The following is a 14367-nucleotide window of genomic DNA, read 5'->3' as shown; positions in this document are numbered from 1 at the left end:
CTGGGAATACCATGGCATTTGAAATATTGATTTTCTGAAGTACTTATTTTTATCTCATTATTATTTATGCTTATAATAAACTTGACTTTGCTTGTTTTTTTGTTAGTGTTTGATGTGGTGATTTGATTTATTTTTTCTTCTTCAGGTTCTCGGGGAGATTCAAGAGATTGTTAAAACAGGGCTATGGGTAGGCGATTGCTTTATTTACACAAGTTCTGTAAACCGATTAAACTATTATGTTGGAGGAGAAATAGTCACCATTGCTCACTTGGACAGGTAACTGTTCTAATGTTTCTATTTGCCTTTGTGTCTAAAGCAGCCTGAATCTGTTTTTAAAGCTTGGTTTTTAAATATAATCTTTGCCATTTATTAATTCCTTTCTTGATTTTTACACATTCAGAGGGCCATTTTGTAACTTGACTACTATCTCAACTAACTTTGATTAATTATATGAAATAATTGATAACCATTTTTGTTTTAGGACGATGTACCTACTGGGTTATATTCCTAAGGACAACAGACTTTATCTGGGTGATAAGGAGTTGAACATTGTTAGTTACTCCTTGTTGGTGTCAGTGTTAGAATACCAGACGGCTGTAATGAGAAGAGACTTTAGCATGGCTGACAAAGTCCTCCCCACCATTCCAAAAGAACAAAGGACCAGAGTTGCCCACTTCCTGGAAAAACAGGCAAGGATATCTTATTTATTTATGACCTACAAGGATGCTGATATCAATATAGTAAAACATGAGCTTCTTGTAGGCAAGGACAGTTTTGATTTTGGTTTTGTAATCTGCGCCATAGTTTTGCATTTAAGTACTTTTAAAATGTTGAATTCATGGCTATGCAAATTTTTTTCATTTTTTTCTAAATATATTTGAATTATTCTAAAAATGGACATTTTTTTCTGTAAGCTCTAAGTCATTTCTGTAGTCCTTGAACCAAAACATTCAGTAACAGTAGCAATGGTAATCTTTCTTTTTTCTTTGCCTTCTAATTAAAATGGCAGAATCTTTCATTCAGTCCTTTATCTTACATTATAATCTTTTCTTTCCTGTTACTATGATTTTTATCTCTTCCTTATGTTTTCCTTTTTTAATGCATCTAATTTATAAATATTGATTTCTGTTTTATCCTCTAGGGTGTCTTACATAGTCATGCCATTAGAAGAAAGCAGTGACTCAGATAATTCATCAAAAAAATTCTATTCCAAACCATCAATTCCATTTCTATTTAGCTTTTGAATATATTTTTGTACTTAAATTTGAATACAAGTGTGTTTTTCCTTTCAGTTCATAATACATCCCAAACAATGAAGCAATACTGAAGACTTAAAGTTCCCCTTCATGACTACCCAGACAACTGCTTATCATATCCTTAGGATACCATCAGACACCAACCTGAGCAAAGTTGGCCTTACTATAAGCTATCTTGGAGCCTCCTTAGTGAAACAGCACAATGCTAAACACTTAAGAATAGAAATATTTGTTTTGCGGGCTATGGAAACTAGTAATTTTTTCCCCCAGTCTTTTTCTGTTAGCTGAGGCTAGTATAGAAGGAGAAGACCTTACTATTAACTCTACCCTTCAGACTATTTGCTATAAATTGAATGTCAATGTCAACAGGAGATTGCAACAGAATTGGTAATATTCCATGATTATTGTAAGAAAATTTAAAGTTTGTTGCAGATAGAAATTGCACATTTTTTCTTTTTTTTTTTCATTCTCTGCCACTGATGGTCTTTGTGTTCTTGAGTTAATCATATAATTTTTCTAAGTCTCCATTTCATTGAGTACAAAACAAGGGGGTTTGACTGGCTGACTAAAGTGTTTCCCAGTCCAGCCTGGAATATGGACACCTAAGATGTTTAAATTCTCCATGTGTACCAATGCATTCTCTACATCCTCCACCTGCATAATTCAAAAGGTTGGATGCAGGAATTAGGAAGAAGGAAGATGCAGGGAAGAAGTGTTTTTTTTTAAGTTTGTAGATTTTGCAAAATACTAGTCTAGATTTCCTTTCCAATAATGTGCCACCTTTGCCATTTTTTTATGTTGATTTTATTTGCTTTTTAAAAAATACCCATTTCTATATTTTGCCTTATTATTAAAATTATTCTATTCTTCCATGATACTTTATTTTGATGATTGGTATTTTGTGTTATATTTGTTAAAAAAAGTGGCTATGTTCCTCAATACCTACTATCACAAAAAAAGATTTGATATTTATATTTCTTAGAATATCCAGTCTTTAGAAGGATTAAGGTTTTTGGATTTTTAGGAAAAATTAATGATAGATTTTACAAAATTTTTTTTGGTCTTTTCATTGGTTCAGGGCTTCAAGCAGCAAGCTCTTGCAGTATCCACAGATCCTGAACATCGATTTGAATTGGCTCTTCAGCTTGGGGAGTTAAAAATTGCATACCAGTTGGCAGTGGAAGCAGAGGTAAATACAAATTGTTCTTGCTTTACATTTTTATTAAGTTTTCTCTTTTGTAAATTAAACTGATATAGTTTCTAATAGTAATTTCCATTTCAAAAATTGTACATTTTATAAAAATATACATAGGTTTATGCATATTTCTATAAAAGAAGGTGCATTGCTGTTTGTTAAGGCATTTTCATTTGTAAACAAAAATTTATCCAAATATTCTAATAAAGCTGTGATCCTATTGATTTGAAAGTTGCTTCCAATGATAAAGATTGCTGCCTTGCCTGTGTGATACTTATCCAAATTCTATCAAATCTAAATGGTCCATCTAATGTGCTCTCTTTTTTTTTTTTTCTGAAAAATTTTAAAAATGTTTCAGTGGCTCTCTTTTTAGTATCACTGTTCTTAATCCCACTTCCATCTTAATTGAAAATAGAGGCAGGGTTGAGGAGAACTTCGTAACAGATAAACACAGTTGAAAAACAAATATGTATAATGAGCATAACCAGGAATGTATATCTTTTTCTGCTCTTTTACCTTTCTTTGAGGAAGTGGATGACATATATCATAGATTCTCTGGAGAATCATGATTGATCACTATACTGATCAAAATTCTTAAGTCTTTCAGAGTTTTTTCCTTTATTGTTATTGTCCTTGTATAACTTATTCGGCAAGTTCTGTTCATTCCATTTTGAATCAGGTCATACTTCCCAGGATTCTCTGAAAAAACTTTTTTTGGTCATTTCTCATAAGGAATAATAGTCTAGTATATTCATATACTGACACATTATATTTATATTCTATTCATATACATATTCAATTTGTTTAACCATTTCCTAGATGATTGGTACATATTTACTTAATAGTTCTAACTGCCCCTTTTAATCTCTCTTCGGGTTAGGAAGTTTGTTTTGTCTTCATTAATTCCATCTCTCCCTATTCCTGCTTATTTCCCTGTTGTTTAATGCATTTCTACACTACACTTTTTGTGTATAACTGTGTTTGTTCAACTCTTTTTTCATTAGTTCAGATATTAGAATATTAGCATTGTATTATCTTAAAGTTTCTTCTAATATTAGTTCATATACATTCACCTTTTTAGGTTTCTCTTGATGGTTGTGATTTCATTTCAGAGTTTTTCTTTCCTCCAGTAGACTCATAATCAGCTTTGCAGTGTAAATTATTTTGCCTCATTAGCCTGTATCTTTTACCTTTTGGAATATTCTGTTTTAAGATCTTTGGTTTTTAGAAGAGACTGTCAGGTCTTATTTGAGCCTGACCATGGTTCCTTGAAACTTAAACTCCTTTCAGGCTATTTGCAGGATTTTTTCCCTTGATTTCAAAGCTCTGGCTTTTCTGAAATGACATTCCTGGGATATTTCCTGGTGGTATTAACTCTGAGGTGATTGATGGATTCATTCTACTCTTTGACCTACTATATCTAAACAATTTTCATTTATGATTATTTGAAATATAGTGTTTATAATTTTGTTTTTAAAATATTGATTTTTGGTTAAGTCCAACAATTCTTAAATTATCTTTCCTTGATCTGTTTTCCAGATCAGTTTTTAATAACAGCTTACATTTTTATTTCAATTGCTTGATTTTGTTCTAATATTTCTTATCATAAAATTATTGATTTCTATTTGGTCTATTCTAGTTCTTAGGGATTCCACTTTTTGAGAAATAATAATAGCTAGCATTTATATAGTATTTTAAGGCCTTTAGAATGCTTTAGAGAAATTAATCCCATTTTATCATCACAACTATCCTGGTAGATAAGTGCTGTTACCATTTTCATTTTACATATGAGGAAACTTGAGACAGGCAGAGAGGTTAAGTGACATGCCCAGGATCATAAAGCTAACATCTAAAGTCATAGTTGAATCTGCATTTTACTGATTCCAGGTCTGGTGTTTTATTTATGCAATCTAGGCGCTAGGTAAGGTTTACTACATTTTATTTTAAGTTGTATATTCTCTTCCACTGCTTTCCTCCAGAATTTTTATTTCATTTTAAAATTTTATTTCTTTTAGATATTCATGTAGTCTATATGTAAAAAAAATCATCATTTCCTTTCAATCTCTGCTTACAATTTATATAGAGCTAATCTTTTCTGGGTTGGAATATCTTTGTAATTTATGATCTTTTTTTATTGTATTGATTATTTTTGGTTTACTCGGTTCCTCCAGTCTTAGTTTCCAAATTGAGTCATTGTGAGAAGAACAAGCTCTGCCTCCTGCTGTGCCTTTTGGTGGAGAGGTCAGTCGGCCCCATTGGTCTTGTTTCTTGTCCTGACCTGACATTTGTTGGAGTTAGGCTCTTCCATCTTTGAAATTCAGTGTGCTAAATCTTCAAGGCCTTCATTGGCATTCCAGGACTATAGTGATGGTCTTCAGTGCCCTTGGGACCATAGTATCCTGGTCTAGGTATTGCTGGAGTGACACTAATAAGTGTAGTTCCAGGTCCCTTCTGGAATCCCAGCTGTGGGTTTCTGAGCCCTTTAGGTCATTCTCTGTGGAGCTCTTTCCTCCCATTGTCTCCAGATACAAGTCCTTATAGGCTATATATATCTCTGGCCTGTCACTAGTCATGTTGTAAGGCTATTAGTTTATTTGCCTTAAGGCAGGTATAGGCTTTACTGACAGGGCCACTTATTGTCTGTGGGTTAAAGGCTGATTTTTTTGTGCAGTCCTTGGATGGAATAAGGTTCTATAGTTTCTCATTGGATTTTTTAAAATGTTATTCAGGCAAATGTAATTTTTTCATTTTTTCCTGAAGTCATTCTATTAATTTGTGTTGCCTGCTTTCATTCAGATAGCCATTTTGGCTAGAAATCCCTTTCTTTGTTTTCTTCTGCTGCTTTGGTTATCTGTATGTCAGCTCTTGCCATGTGACCAATCCATTATTTGTCATGTAATTTCTTGACATCTTTTACTCCTCATCGGTTAGCCTGCTCATACTTAACCATTCACCATGCCACTGCTGTATTTGTGATTTTTTAATTCTTCAGAGACTGATGTATTTTCTGTCTCATTGCCATATAGGAACAGTGGTAGAATGTTTGAGTTTTTGGGGGGGAGAAAGAGGAGGTTGTCTTTTTGGTTTTTAAATCAAGAAATTAATTCTGTGTCTCGGTTAATGTATTTTGGAAGGGAAAATGAAGTGGAAACAACACTTATCTTACAGTCAGAAGATCTGAGTTTTGAGTTTCACTACTTTTGAGTTTCCTATTGAGCAAATAATTTAACCATTCTGAGCTTCAGTTTTCTCCTCTGCAAAATGGGGATTGTTCACTTCTCCTCCCTTCTTAAAGTGAAAATAATTAGATTACTCACAACTCTGTAAGGCAAGTGAACACTTCATCAATCTTCAGAGTTCTGTGTAAATGTAAGTTATTTTTGATCATTCGGCATTTCGGTTCCAAAGTTAGAAAAAGATATTACATTGAAACTATAGTAGTTCCTGACATTTGGAAGGATAACTTAGTTACTTTTATGTACCTTTGTATCTGAATTGAGTGTTGTTGAATGTTTCTAAATTTGGCTAAATTATTTGGTTAATGGGTAAGTGTATGTTTCAGATGTGATGTAAAGTTTTAGATAGTCATTGATATCCTCTCATATAAAATTGGATTTGATTTCTGTGATACTTTGTGGCTAAAATAATGATGGAAATCTCTTAATGCAGGTAAATATTTAAGACTATAATAAATAGTTCAATTAAAAAATAGCATTAAATTGAGCATTTAAATTCTTTGCTTTCTAATTACGTAGAAAATTCTGTTAAATGCCTTTTTCTTTTTTGCTGAATAATTGCAAATAAAAATGGGCTGTTTTTTATTCATATAACAGTAAATTTATTTTACATATTTGAATGAATGTTATGTATATGAATCAAAAGATTTTTATTTATTATCATTTTAGCTTAAGTATTCTTCACATAAATGTAAATGGCTTAACAAACAATTCAGAAAATATACAAATTCATCTTCATTCCCATAACAGATTTAATGGGTTAAGTGTTATGATGGCAAGTTAGATATTTTTTTCTAAAGGTAATGTCTTTTCCTTGCAGTCAGAACAGAAGTGGAAACAACTTGCTGAACTTGCTATTAGTAAATGCCAATTTGGTTTAGCCCAGGAGTGTCTGCACCATGCACAAGATTATGGGGGTTTGTTGCTTTTGGCCACCGCTTCAGGAAATGCTAGTATGGTGAATAAACTAGCAGAGGGTGCTGAGAGAGATGGCAAAAACAATGTGGCATTTATGAGCTACTTTCTACAGGGAAAGTAAGTACTATACACTAAAACAAACAGTCACATTGATTAAAAACAGTTAAATGCAAATCTACTTTCTGTATGGTTTTTTCCTGAGAAGTATGAAGTAAAAATTAGGAATCCAGGGGGTAAAGACTGAAGTGGGAGGGACAGAGCGCTCATTAGGAAGGAGTATCTTTACTCAGCCTATGTGATGTATATATATTTGAACTGAGTTAATGAGCTACAATGTATTCATAAAGACTTTGGAGCAGAGGTTCTTGACCTTAAGTTGTTTTTAAAAAATATTTTGTTAATTTTATTTCAATATGATTGGTTTCCATTATAGTCCTATGTGTTTTATTTTATGCTTTTAAAAGTATGAGAACTAGCATGGGAAAGAAAAGCATGGGAAGACATGACTGCCAGAGGATTCATGGCACATACCAAAAAAAATTAACCCTTGCTTTAAAAGAAGAATTTTTAAAATGTAGTACTCAGTAGCTCTAGTAGTTAAAGCCACTTGAAGTACCAAGTGCAGTAGTTAGACTGGTAGGCCTGTAATCTGGAACATTTGAGTTCATATCCATCTTTGGATACATAATAATTGGGTGACCCTGGGCAGTTACTTTGGTTGAATTACCTAGACAAGTTTTGAGTTGTTTTGCTATTTAATTTGAAAATAACCTCATGATAGTTTTTGTCCATATTATTTTAAGGGTCCAACACTGGTCTAACACCTCATACTTATAAGTTACTGGTTGATTTATTAGTGTGAGCAAACAATTAATTGAAATTCCAAATCTACTTTTTTGTATTTTGTTAACTATTGGTATTGCCTTGTTTAATTCTTGCTTCCATTAAATCAGATTTCCTTTTGTTTAGGCTTGAATCTTGTCTGGAACTCTTGATACGAACTGGACGTTTGCCTGAAGCTGCTTTCCTAGCTCGGACATATTTACCTAGCCAGGTTTCAAGGTACCTTTTAACTTGAGAAGGGAAGGAATGTTTCAAGGGATAATAGAGAAGAAAACCGTTATGTTTGTTTTTGATTCCTCTTATTACAGGGTGGTCAAACTGTGGAGAGAAAATCTTTCAAAAGTCAATCAGAAAGCAGCTGAATCCCTTGCTGATCCTACAGAGTATGAAAATCTTTTCCCTGGATTGAAAGAAGCTTTTATTGTTGAAGAGTATGTGAAGGAGACCCATACAGCTCTGCGACCTGCCAAAGAATATCCACTTGTCACTGTGAGTGTTTAAAAAATAATTTTATGGTTTTATTTAGTAAGATTCCAAGTTTATGCTCTGTAATTATGCCAGGTTTTTATTAAACATTTCTTGGAAATGGGATTTTCTAAATGTGAATGCCAGTATATGATTCATATTTTTCTTTTTGGAATTGTAAATTAAAGTTCTTTGATTACAGAATATTTCATACTTATTCTTATATTCTGTGATAGCCAAATGAAGAAAGAAATGTGATGGAAGAGGCTAAAGGCTTTCAACCAACAGGAATTATGACCCAGGTGAGTGGTGTATTTTGAAATGAACAAAAGCATTGTATGTTATTTTTAATATCATAAACTATGTATAACAATTAAGAAATATTATTTGTTTTTGATGATATATTCAGCATTCCATATATTATTTCTCGGTTTTGGTGGGGGAAGCAAGGAAGAAAGGAGATTTATTTTTTTATCTCTTCAGGACCAGGTTTGGTCATTATAATGATAGAATATTCAATTTTTGGCTTTTTGTTGGTTGTTTTCCCAAGTATATTATTATAATATATTGTTTTCCTACTTCATTCTACATCAATTTCTATGTCTTCCCATGCTTTTTTTTTTTAATCTTTTTATTGTTTCTTATGGTATTGTAATCTATTACATCCACCTACCAGTTTGTTTCCTTTTTCTTCAGTTAGTTTATTTTGCTTCTAGTTCAAGATGAGTTATTAATGGACATTTTCCCCACTTTTTACAAAATTTTGTGTTTGGTTTCACATTGCATATAATATTACTTTTTTCTTTATTTTTTTAATCTTTGTTATAAGGGAATGCTCAGTCTTTGGGGGAGAGAAAAGACATAGGAAATGAAGGTGATAACAAAACCAAAAGATGTCAGTAAACTTAAAAAAATTTTTTTAATTGCAGTTTCTAAATTTTATTCAATAAACATAAACCTTGGGACTTAAAAGACCAAAAATAAAACAATTCTATCTTGAAGGAAGAAGAGGAGAGAAATACAGACAATTTTAGGAAGAGAGAATTCCTCTAATTAAACAGATAAGAGGAGGAGGCTTTGCATAGGAGGAAGCATATGAAAAAGAAATATAAAGATTTATTAAAGTGGAGGTAAAGTGAGTAGAGTATATTTCATGACAGCCTTTGTGAATACATGGAGATAAGTGATAGCATGCCAGGTCTGAAGAATAATCTAATTTGGTTGGATCACAGTGCTAAAGGGAGTGTCTGAAAAGTTAGATGGGAGCCAAACTTGTAGAGGGCTTTAAATGCTAGGCTGAAAAGTTTTATTCTGAAATTTGGGAACAACTGAAGTTTTCTGAGCAGAGGAAGCCAGATTTTAACCTTAGAAAAATTATTTTGACAGAAGCAAGGGACACCAATTAGGAAGTGAATAGTTTAAGTGAGAGAGGAAGAGGATCTGGACTGGGTTGGTGGCCACGTGAGTAGAGGAAGGAGGATAAATTTGAGAAATGTTCTGGAGTTAGAAAAGAAGAAAAAACAAGTTGGCAACAACTATACATAAAGAATGGGGAGTCAAGGTAAGGTTCCATATTTGTATGACTGGAAAGATACTGGTTTCCTCAAAAGAGAAAGAAATTTGGAAGAAATGGTATGGAGGAGAAAAATAATTCTTTCACTTTCTTATTCCACATTTATTTTTCCTTTCTATACTAACTTTTCATAAAGTTAGTCTTTGCAAAGCTTAATGTGCTATATAAATATTTAGTTAAAATTTTCTTAGCATATATATCTTATTTTGCTTTAAGGAATTTGATGAAGAGGAACCAACTTCTCCTGCTCCAGTCATAGTGAATGCAGCTCCAGCAAGTTCAGAATCAGCTATAGCTATAAAAGAAGAGAAGGTATGCTATAACTATACCTACCCTAAATCTCTCAGCTCTGAGAGAGTGAGTCCATTCTGAATAGACCTGCAACCCTTCATAGGGACATGAAGCCTCACCTAGTTAAGTGGTCCTGCCATAAGAGCTTAGACTGTCCAGAACAGCAACAGGTGTAATTCATTACAGAGCTATAGAAAAGAAAGGAAGGAGCTGCATTTAATTCCTATCTGCCAGAACAGTCAATTGTTGACAACAATATGCAGCTAGCAGTTGACTTTAGCGTTTTACAGTTATTTCATCTGATCTTAACAATAATCCTGGAAGATAGTGCTACTGATCTTTATTTTAAAGATGAAGAAACTGAGGCAATCAGGTGAAGTGACTTGCCTAGGATCACACATCTAGTAAGTGTTTAAGGCTGGACTTCCAGACTCCAGGCCTAGTTGCTGCTGAAGTATAGAGACTGTAAAGTGGCCAATTTTGTTTTGATTAAAAAAACCCAGTATAATCTAGCTTGATTGAATGTTAGATTTATGATTACAGGATTGTAATTATAACCCTTGTAATCTTAGATCAGTGTAAATAGAAATAGGGCCACTAAGGCTTTATCTCAGGGTGGAATATTTTAGAAGACTCACAGCAACATCTCCAGATTTCCTTCCTAATCCAGGCCCTCCATGACTTCCTTCAGCAGTTTATAGTGGGAACTTCCCAATGCTGAAGGAGCTTTGTCTTTTCTCTTCCCATTCTTATTACCTTAGCCTCTTCCTATTCCACCTTCCTTTGTCCGAGGGACAAAAATTCTTTGGATGAGTCTCAACTTTTCAAGGTTTTAGTTACCTCAAAGTAAAATGAGGGATGGCTTGGATATAGTTAAGGACTGTTTTAGCTCTGTGGCCTAAAAGGAAGAACTTCATAACATTTAGAGCTATCCAAGGAGGGAAAGGGTTGCCTCAGGAGGTTGTGATGACTGCATGCCTCGAGACTAACTGACCATTTGTCAGTGAGATTTTAGAGATTTCTATTAATCTGTTGTTGACTTGGATTGTCTGAAATCTTATGTAACTGAGTCTCTACAAATTATTAGTTTATTGACCAAAAACTTTGACTTGGTGGATGTGCATTTGAGAAAATTACTTAATTTTGTCTTTTTTCCTCAGAGTCTACTTGAATTGGATGATTTGGATAACTTGGATCTAGAAGATATTGACACAACAGATATCAATTTGGATGAAGATATTTCGGATGACTGAACATTTTCATTTCACTGACCAAACAAATCATAAATATGTATTATTTTCACTTTTAATCTGGACCACATTATTTTGAACTATGAAAAACCAGGTTAATTTTATACTTAGAATCTGCTTTGGACCCTTTGGAACAGAAGTATACAATATTAAATCATTACGTGTTCTTGGTTAATTTTGTTAACTAGAAAATGAACCATGGCTCTAGTTTTTCATATTGTTATTAGGCCATATAAAATCTCTTCAACTATTAGAGGTGCTTCCAAAATTTTTTTTTATGTGTAACATGAATTGGTGGTTTAAATTAACATTGTGGTTACATAGCTTTTTATAAAAACCACATGCAAAGTGACAGAGCAGTTGAGTACATTTGATCTATTCTTCCATAGATTGACTAAATTTTTTCTATTTGGTTTAATGTAAAATTTAAAATGAATTATGTAGGAGGTGATGCCTTCTGTTACTATGCCAGAAGTACACATTTACATTATCACTTAGGTATATCATATTTACTCTTAGTTTGTCTGCATAGTTGAGTTCCATATGCATTTAAATTGCACTCTCATCCTCTAACTCCCTTCCCCCCATTGAACTATATCAATATTTCCCTGTAGCCACCAAATCTATATCCATTTTAACTTTTACCCTTTCCCTAAGAATCTGTATTGGATTTCAGTTTACTAACTCATAAAATGGATTGGTCAGGATAATCTCTAAAGTTGCTATAAGTCTGAGTTCACAATATAAAAAAATGTTTGAGATTAGCATAGCTGCTTAGAAGATTGCTGACATGAATTCTAGTGACAGCTCTACCACGAAGTGGCTCTGGGAGCACAGGCAAGTTATGGCACCTCTTTGTGTTTGTTCTATAAAAGGAGGGGATTGTATAAGATCTCTAAAAACCCTTCTATTTCTAAAATTGCTTGATTCTAAATGCAATTTATCTCTTCCTTTGTTATACTCTGCTCTTTAAAAGAACTTTAATTTTATTGTAAAAGACATACATTTATATAGGACTTTAAGACTGACCCAAAGCTAGATAAATGTAGTGTTATATCACCTTTGATTTGCCTTTTAACAAGGATTAATGCCTAAAGTTAAACTAATTAAAAACATTCAGACACCATGAAACAAATTAGGAGTTATTTTCTGGGGCAGGAAAATCCTATACATATAGGTGGTCACTTATATATAGCCTTTTATGCAAGTTCTGGTTCTGACAATTGAATGAAATGAAAGAGTTAAAGAGGAAACCCTTATTGTTTCTCTAGGAACCAGAAAATCTAGTCTTCATCCTAGGGACTAAATAATTAACATGTCTTTAAGCAACTCCTAAGCAAGAATTAAGTAGTGTTGGAAAAGTCAGAAATGAGAAGCATTCCCACTCCCCATTAATTCAATAGCTACATGGAATCTATCTTCCAAGAATCTTAAGTCCCTTTCACATCTATATTTCCTAAGTCAAGAAGATTCCTTAAGAAAAAAGTTAAGAATTTTTAGTTTTGTGGTTAGTTTTTGGAGATACATAAGGAAGAATAGTCCATTGGCCCAAGTTCACAAAGAAAGTGACTGAGCACATACTTTTTTTCTCTGCCTTCTTTACCCAGGAGCATATTCTATGAGGATTTCATTGGGATTCTTCAGTGATAGGGGCTCATTGAAGCTCAGTTGGGAAAGACTTTAGTACTTACAGACTTAAATACACATAAATGTGGGGAATGTTTGTGTGGAGGGTGGGGACAGGACTGCAAATGGGTTTCCATAAAACCCCTGTCCCCCATCTACCCCAAGGTGTTGACTTAATAGGAGAAATACATGAGTATGATGGATTGAAAGTTAAAAGCTTTGAATTCTGGCTCTAATTCTACCACTAATTAGCTTGCTGTAAGCTGTTTTGCTTTAATTTGTAGCCTGATTTGTGGACTCGAAACAACATGAGGCTAATAATAAGTCCTTCCGTGGGAAGGAAGCATCAAGTTAGTACGATAGAGCTTTGGCAGGCTGGATGTTTCCAGGGATTAAAAAAAAGTATTGACTTTAAAAAAATTTTTTTCTTTTTATTACACAATAGTAACTTTTGCCACCAGAAAAAAAACTGAAAAGTTGTTTTTATCCTGAAAATAAGAAAGACTTCAAAGGGTTCATTTTAAGATGAATATCATGGCAACCAGTCAACAGGTATCACTGGAAAAGTGAGATATGCATTGTCAAATTGGAATTTGATACAGACCTAAGAGGGAACCTTCTGGAAGCAAACTATCGTGGGGCTGACCCTGGGATGACATGAAAAAAGCTATGGGACTTTAGTCAATACCTGGGGGGCTCTTCTACTTTATATCCCGTGTGACCTGAAACAAGTATCTTCCCTAGTTTCAAATTATCAAATATAATTTTTTATTTAATACAATTTGTGATATGGCCTCTACTTGCCTTCCCATAATTACACCTTTACATGCCTTCATGAATACTTCATTCCAGCCAAATTGGTCTTATTGGGCCATCCTCAGCACTTCGTCTTTCATCTCTGTCATGGACTTACTTATTCTTCACCTTTTAGGATCCTAAGTTTTCTTTAAAGTTCAGCTTATGCACCACCTTTTACATGCAGCATTTCCTGATTTCCTTCAATTGCTAGTCCTAAACTCCCCAAATCTCCCTGTATCTATCTTGTATATCTTAGTATACACACACCTAACCCAAAGGTTATATAAACTTGACGGCAGGGACTTTTTGCCCTTGTATCTCACATGGCTAGTAAATAACAGGTGTACCGTAACTTGATTAATGTAACAGCAAAAATTACTTTTGAGGAAAATGTCCATAAAAATTAATGTTGGATTAGAATGGAATTCATACCTTCCAATTATAGAACAGTAATTTCATTTTAAGAATTTAATAAAGCCTGAGACACCCGACCAGCATTTGAGGGTTCAAGGAGAGGAGTGATTAGTTAATAACCTCTCCTTGTATCTGACCCTGCTGCTCTTTTAGATCCAGGTATAAGTTATGCAAATACCCTACTACTCTCTCATACCCTGGCCTCTAACTGAATTACCTCTTTTCTACTGACATGAACTCCTTTCTTTATAGTGATTTACAGTAAATAATCAACAAAGAACTTCTCAATATCTTTTTATCCTTGTTATTTTTTGACCGCTGAAATACAAGTATCAGTTTTCTCCTGGTAGGACATGAAAAAGATTATGTAAGATTTTCCTTTCCTTTTTAACTTGACAGAAAATATCTGCAACTTTTTAATAAGAATTAACTTGATACAATTAACCTTGACTTTTTTTATAACATTCTTTTCAATGTGAAACCAAGACAAATCATGACAATA

The 14367-nt window shown here is 33.4% G+C and overlaps 1 protein-coding gene across 1 annotated transcript in view; it reads left to right on the top strand.

The window, feature by feature from the left end:
* COPB2 (COPI coat complex subunit beta 2) overlaps positions 1-11184 on the top strand; it is a 40162-nt gene extending 28978 nt beyond the window's left edge. Inside the window, exons 14-22 of the mRNA XM_051985637.1 lie at positions 146-276; positions 482-689; positions 2335-2445; positions 6508-6722; positions 7575-7667; positions 7757-7937; positions 8150-8215; positions 9703-9798; positions 10938-11184. Coding sequence (XP_051841597.1) covers positions 146-276; positions 482-689; positions 2335-2445; positions 6508-6722; positions 7575-7667; positions 7757-7937; positions 8150-8215; positions 9703-9798; positions 10938-11030 — 1194 coding nt within the window. The 3' untranslated portion in view covers positions 11031-11184. The remainder of the gene's footprint in view (positions 1-145; positions 277-481; positions 690-2334; positions 2446-6507; positions 6723-7574; positions 7668-7756; positions 7938-8149; positions 8216-9702; positions 9799-10937) is intronic.
* Positions 11185-14367: the final 3183 nt, after the last annotated feature.

This window comes from Antechinus flavipes, chromosome 3, assembly GCF_016432865.1.
Source record: "Antechinus flavipes isolate AdamAnt ecotype Samford, QLD, Australia chromosome 3, AdamAnt_v2, whole genome shotgun sequence".
Lineage (NCBI taxonomy): Eukaryota > Metazoa > Chordata > Mammalia > Dasyuromorphia > Dasyuridae > Antechinus > Antechinus flavipes.
Note: the sequence above shows the minus strand (reverse complement) of the source record. Positions and strands in the feature narration are given on the sequence as shown.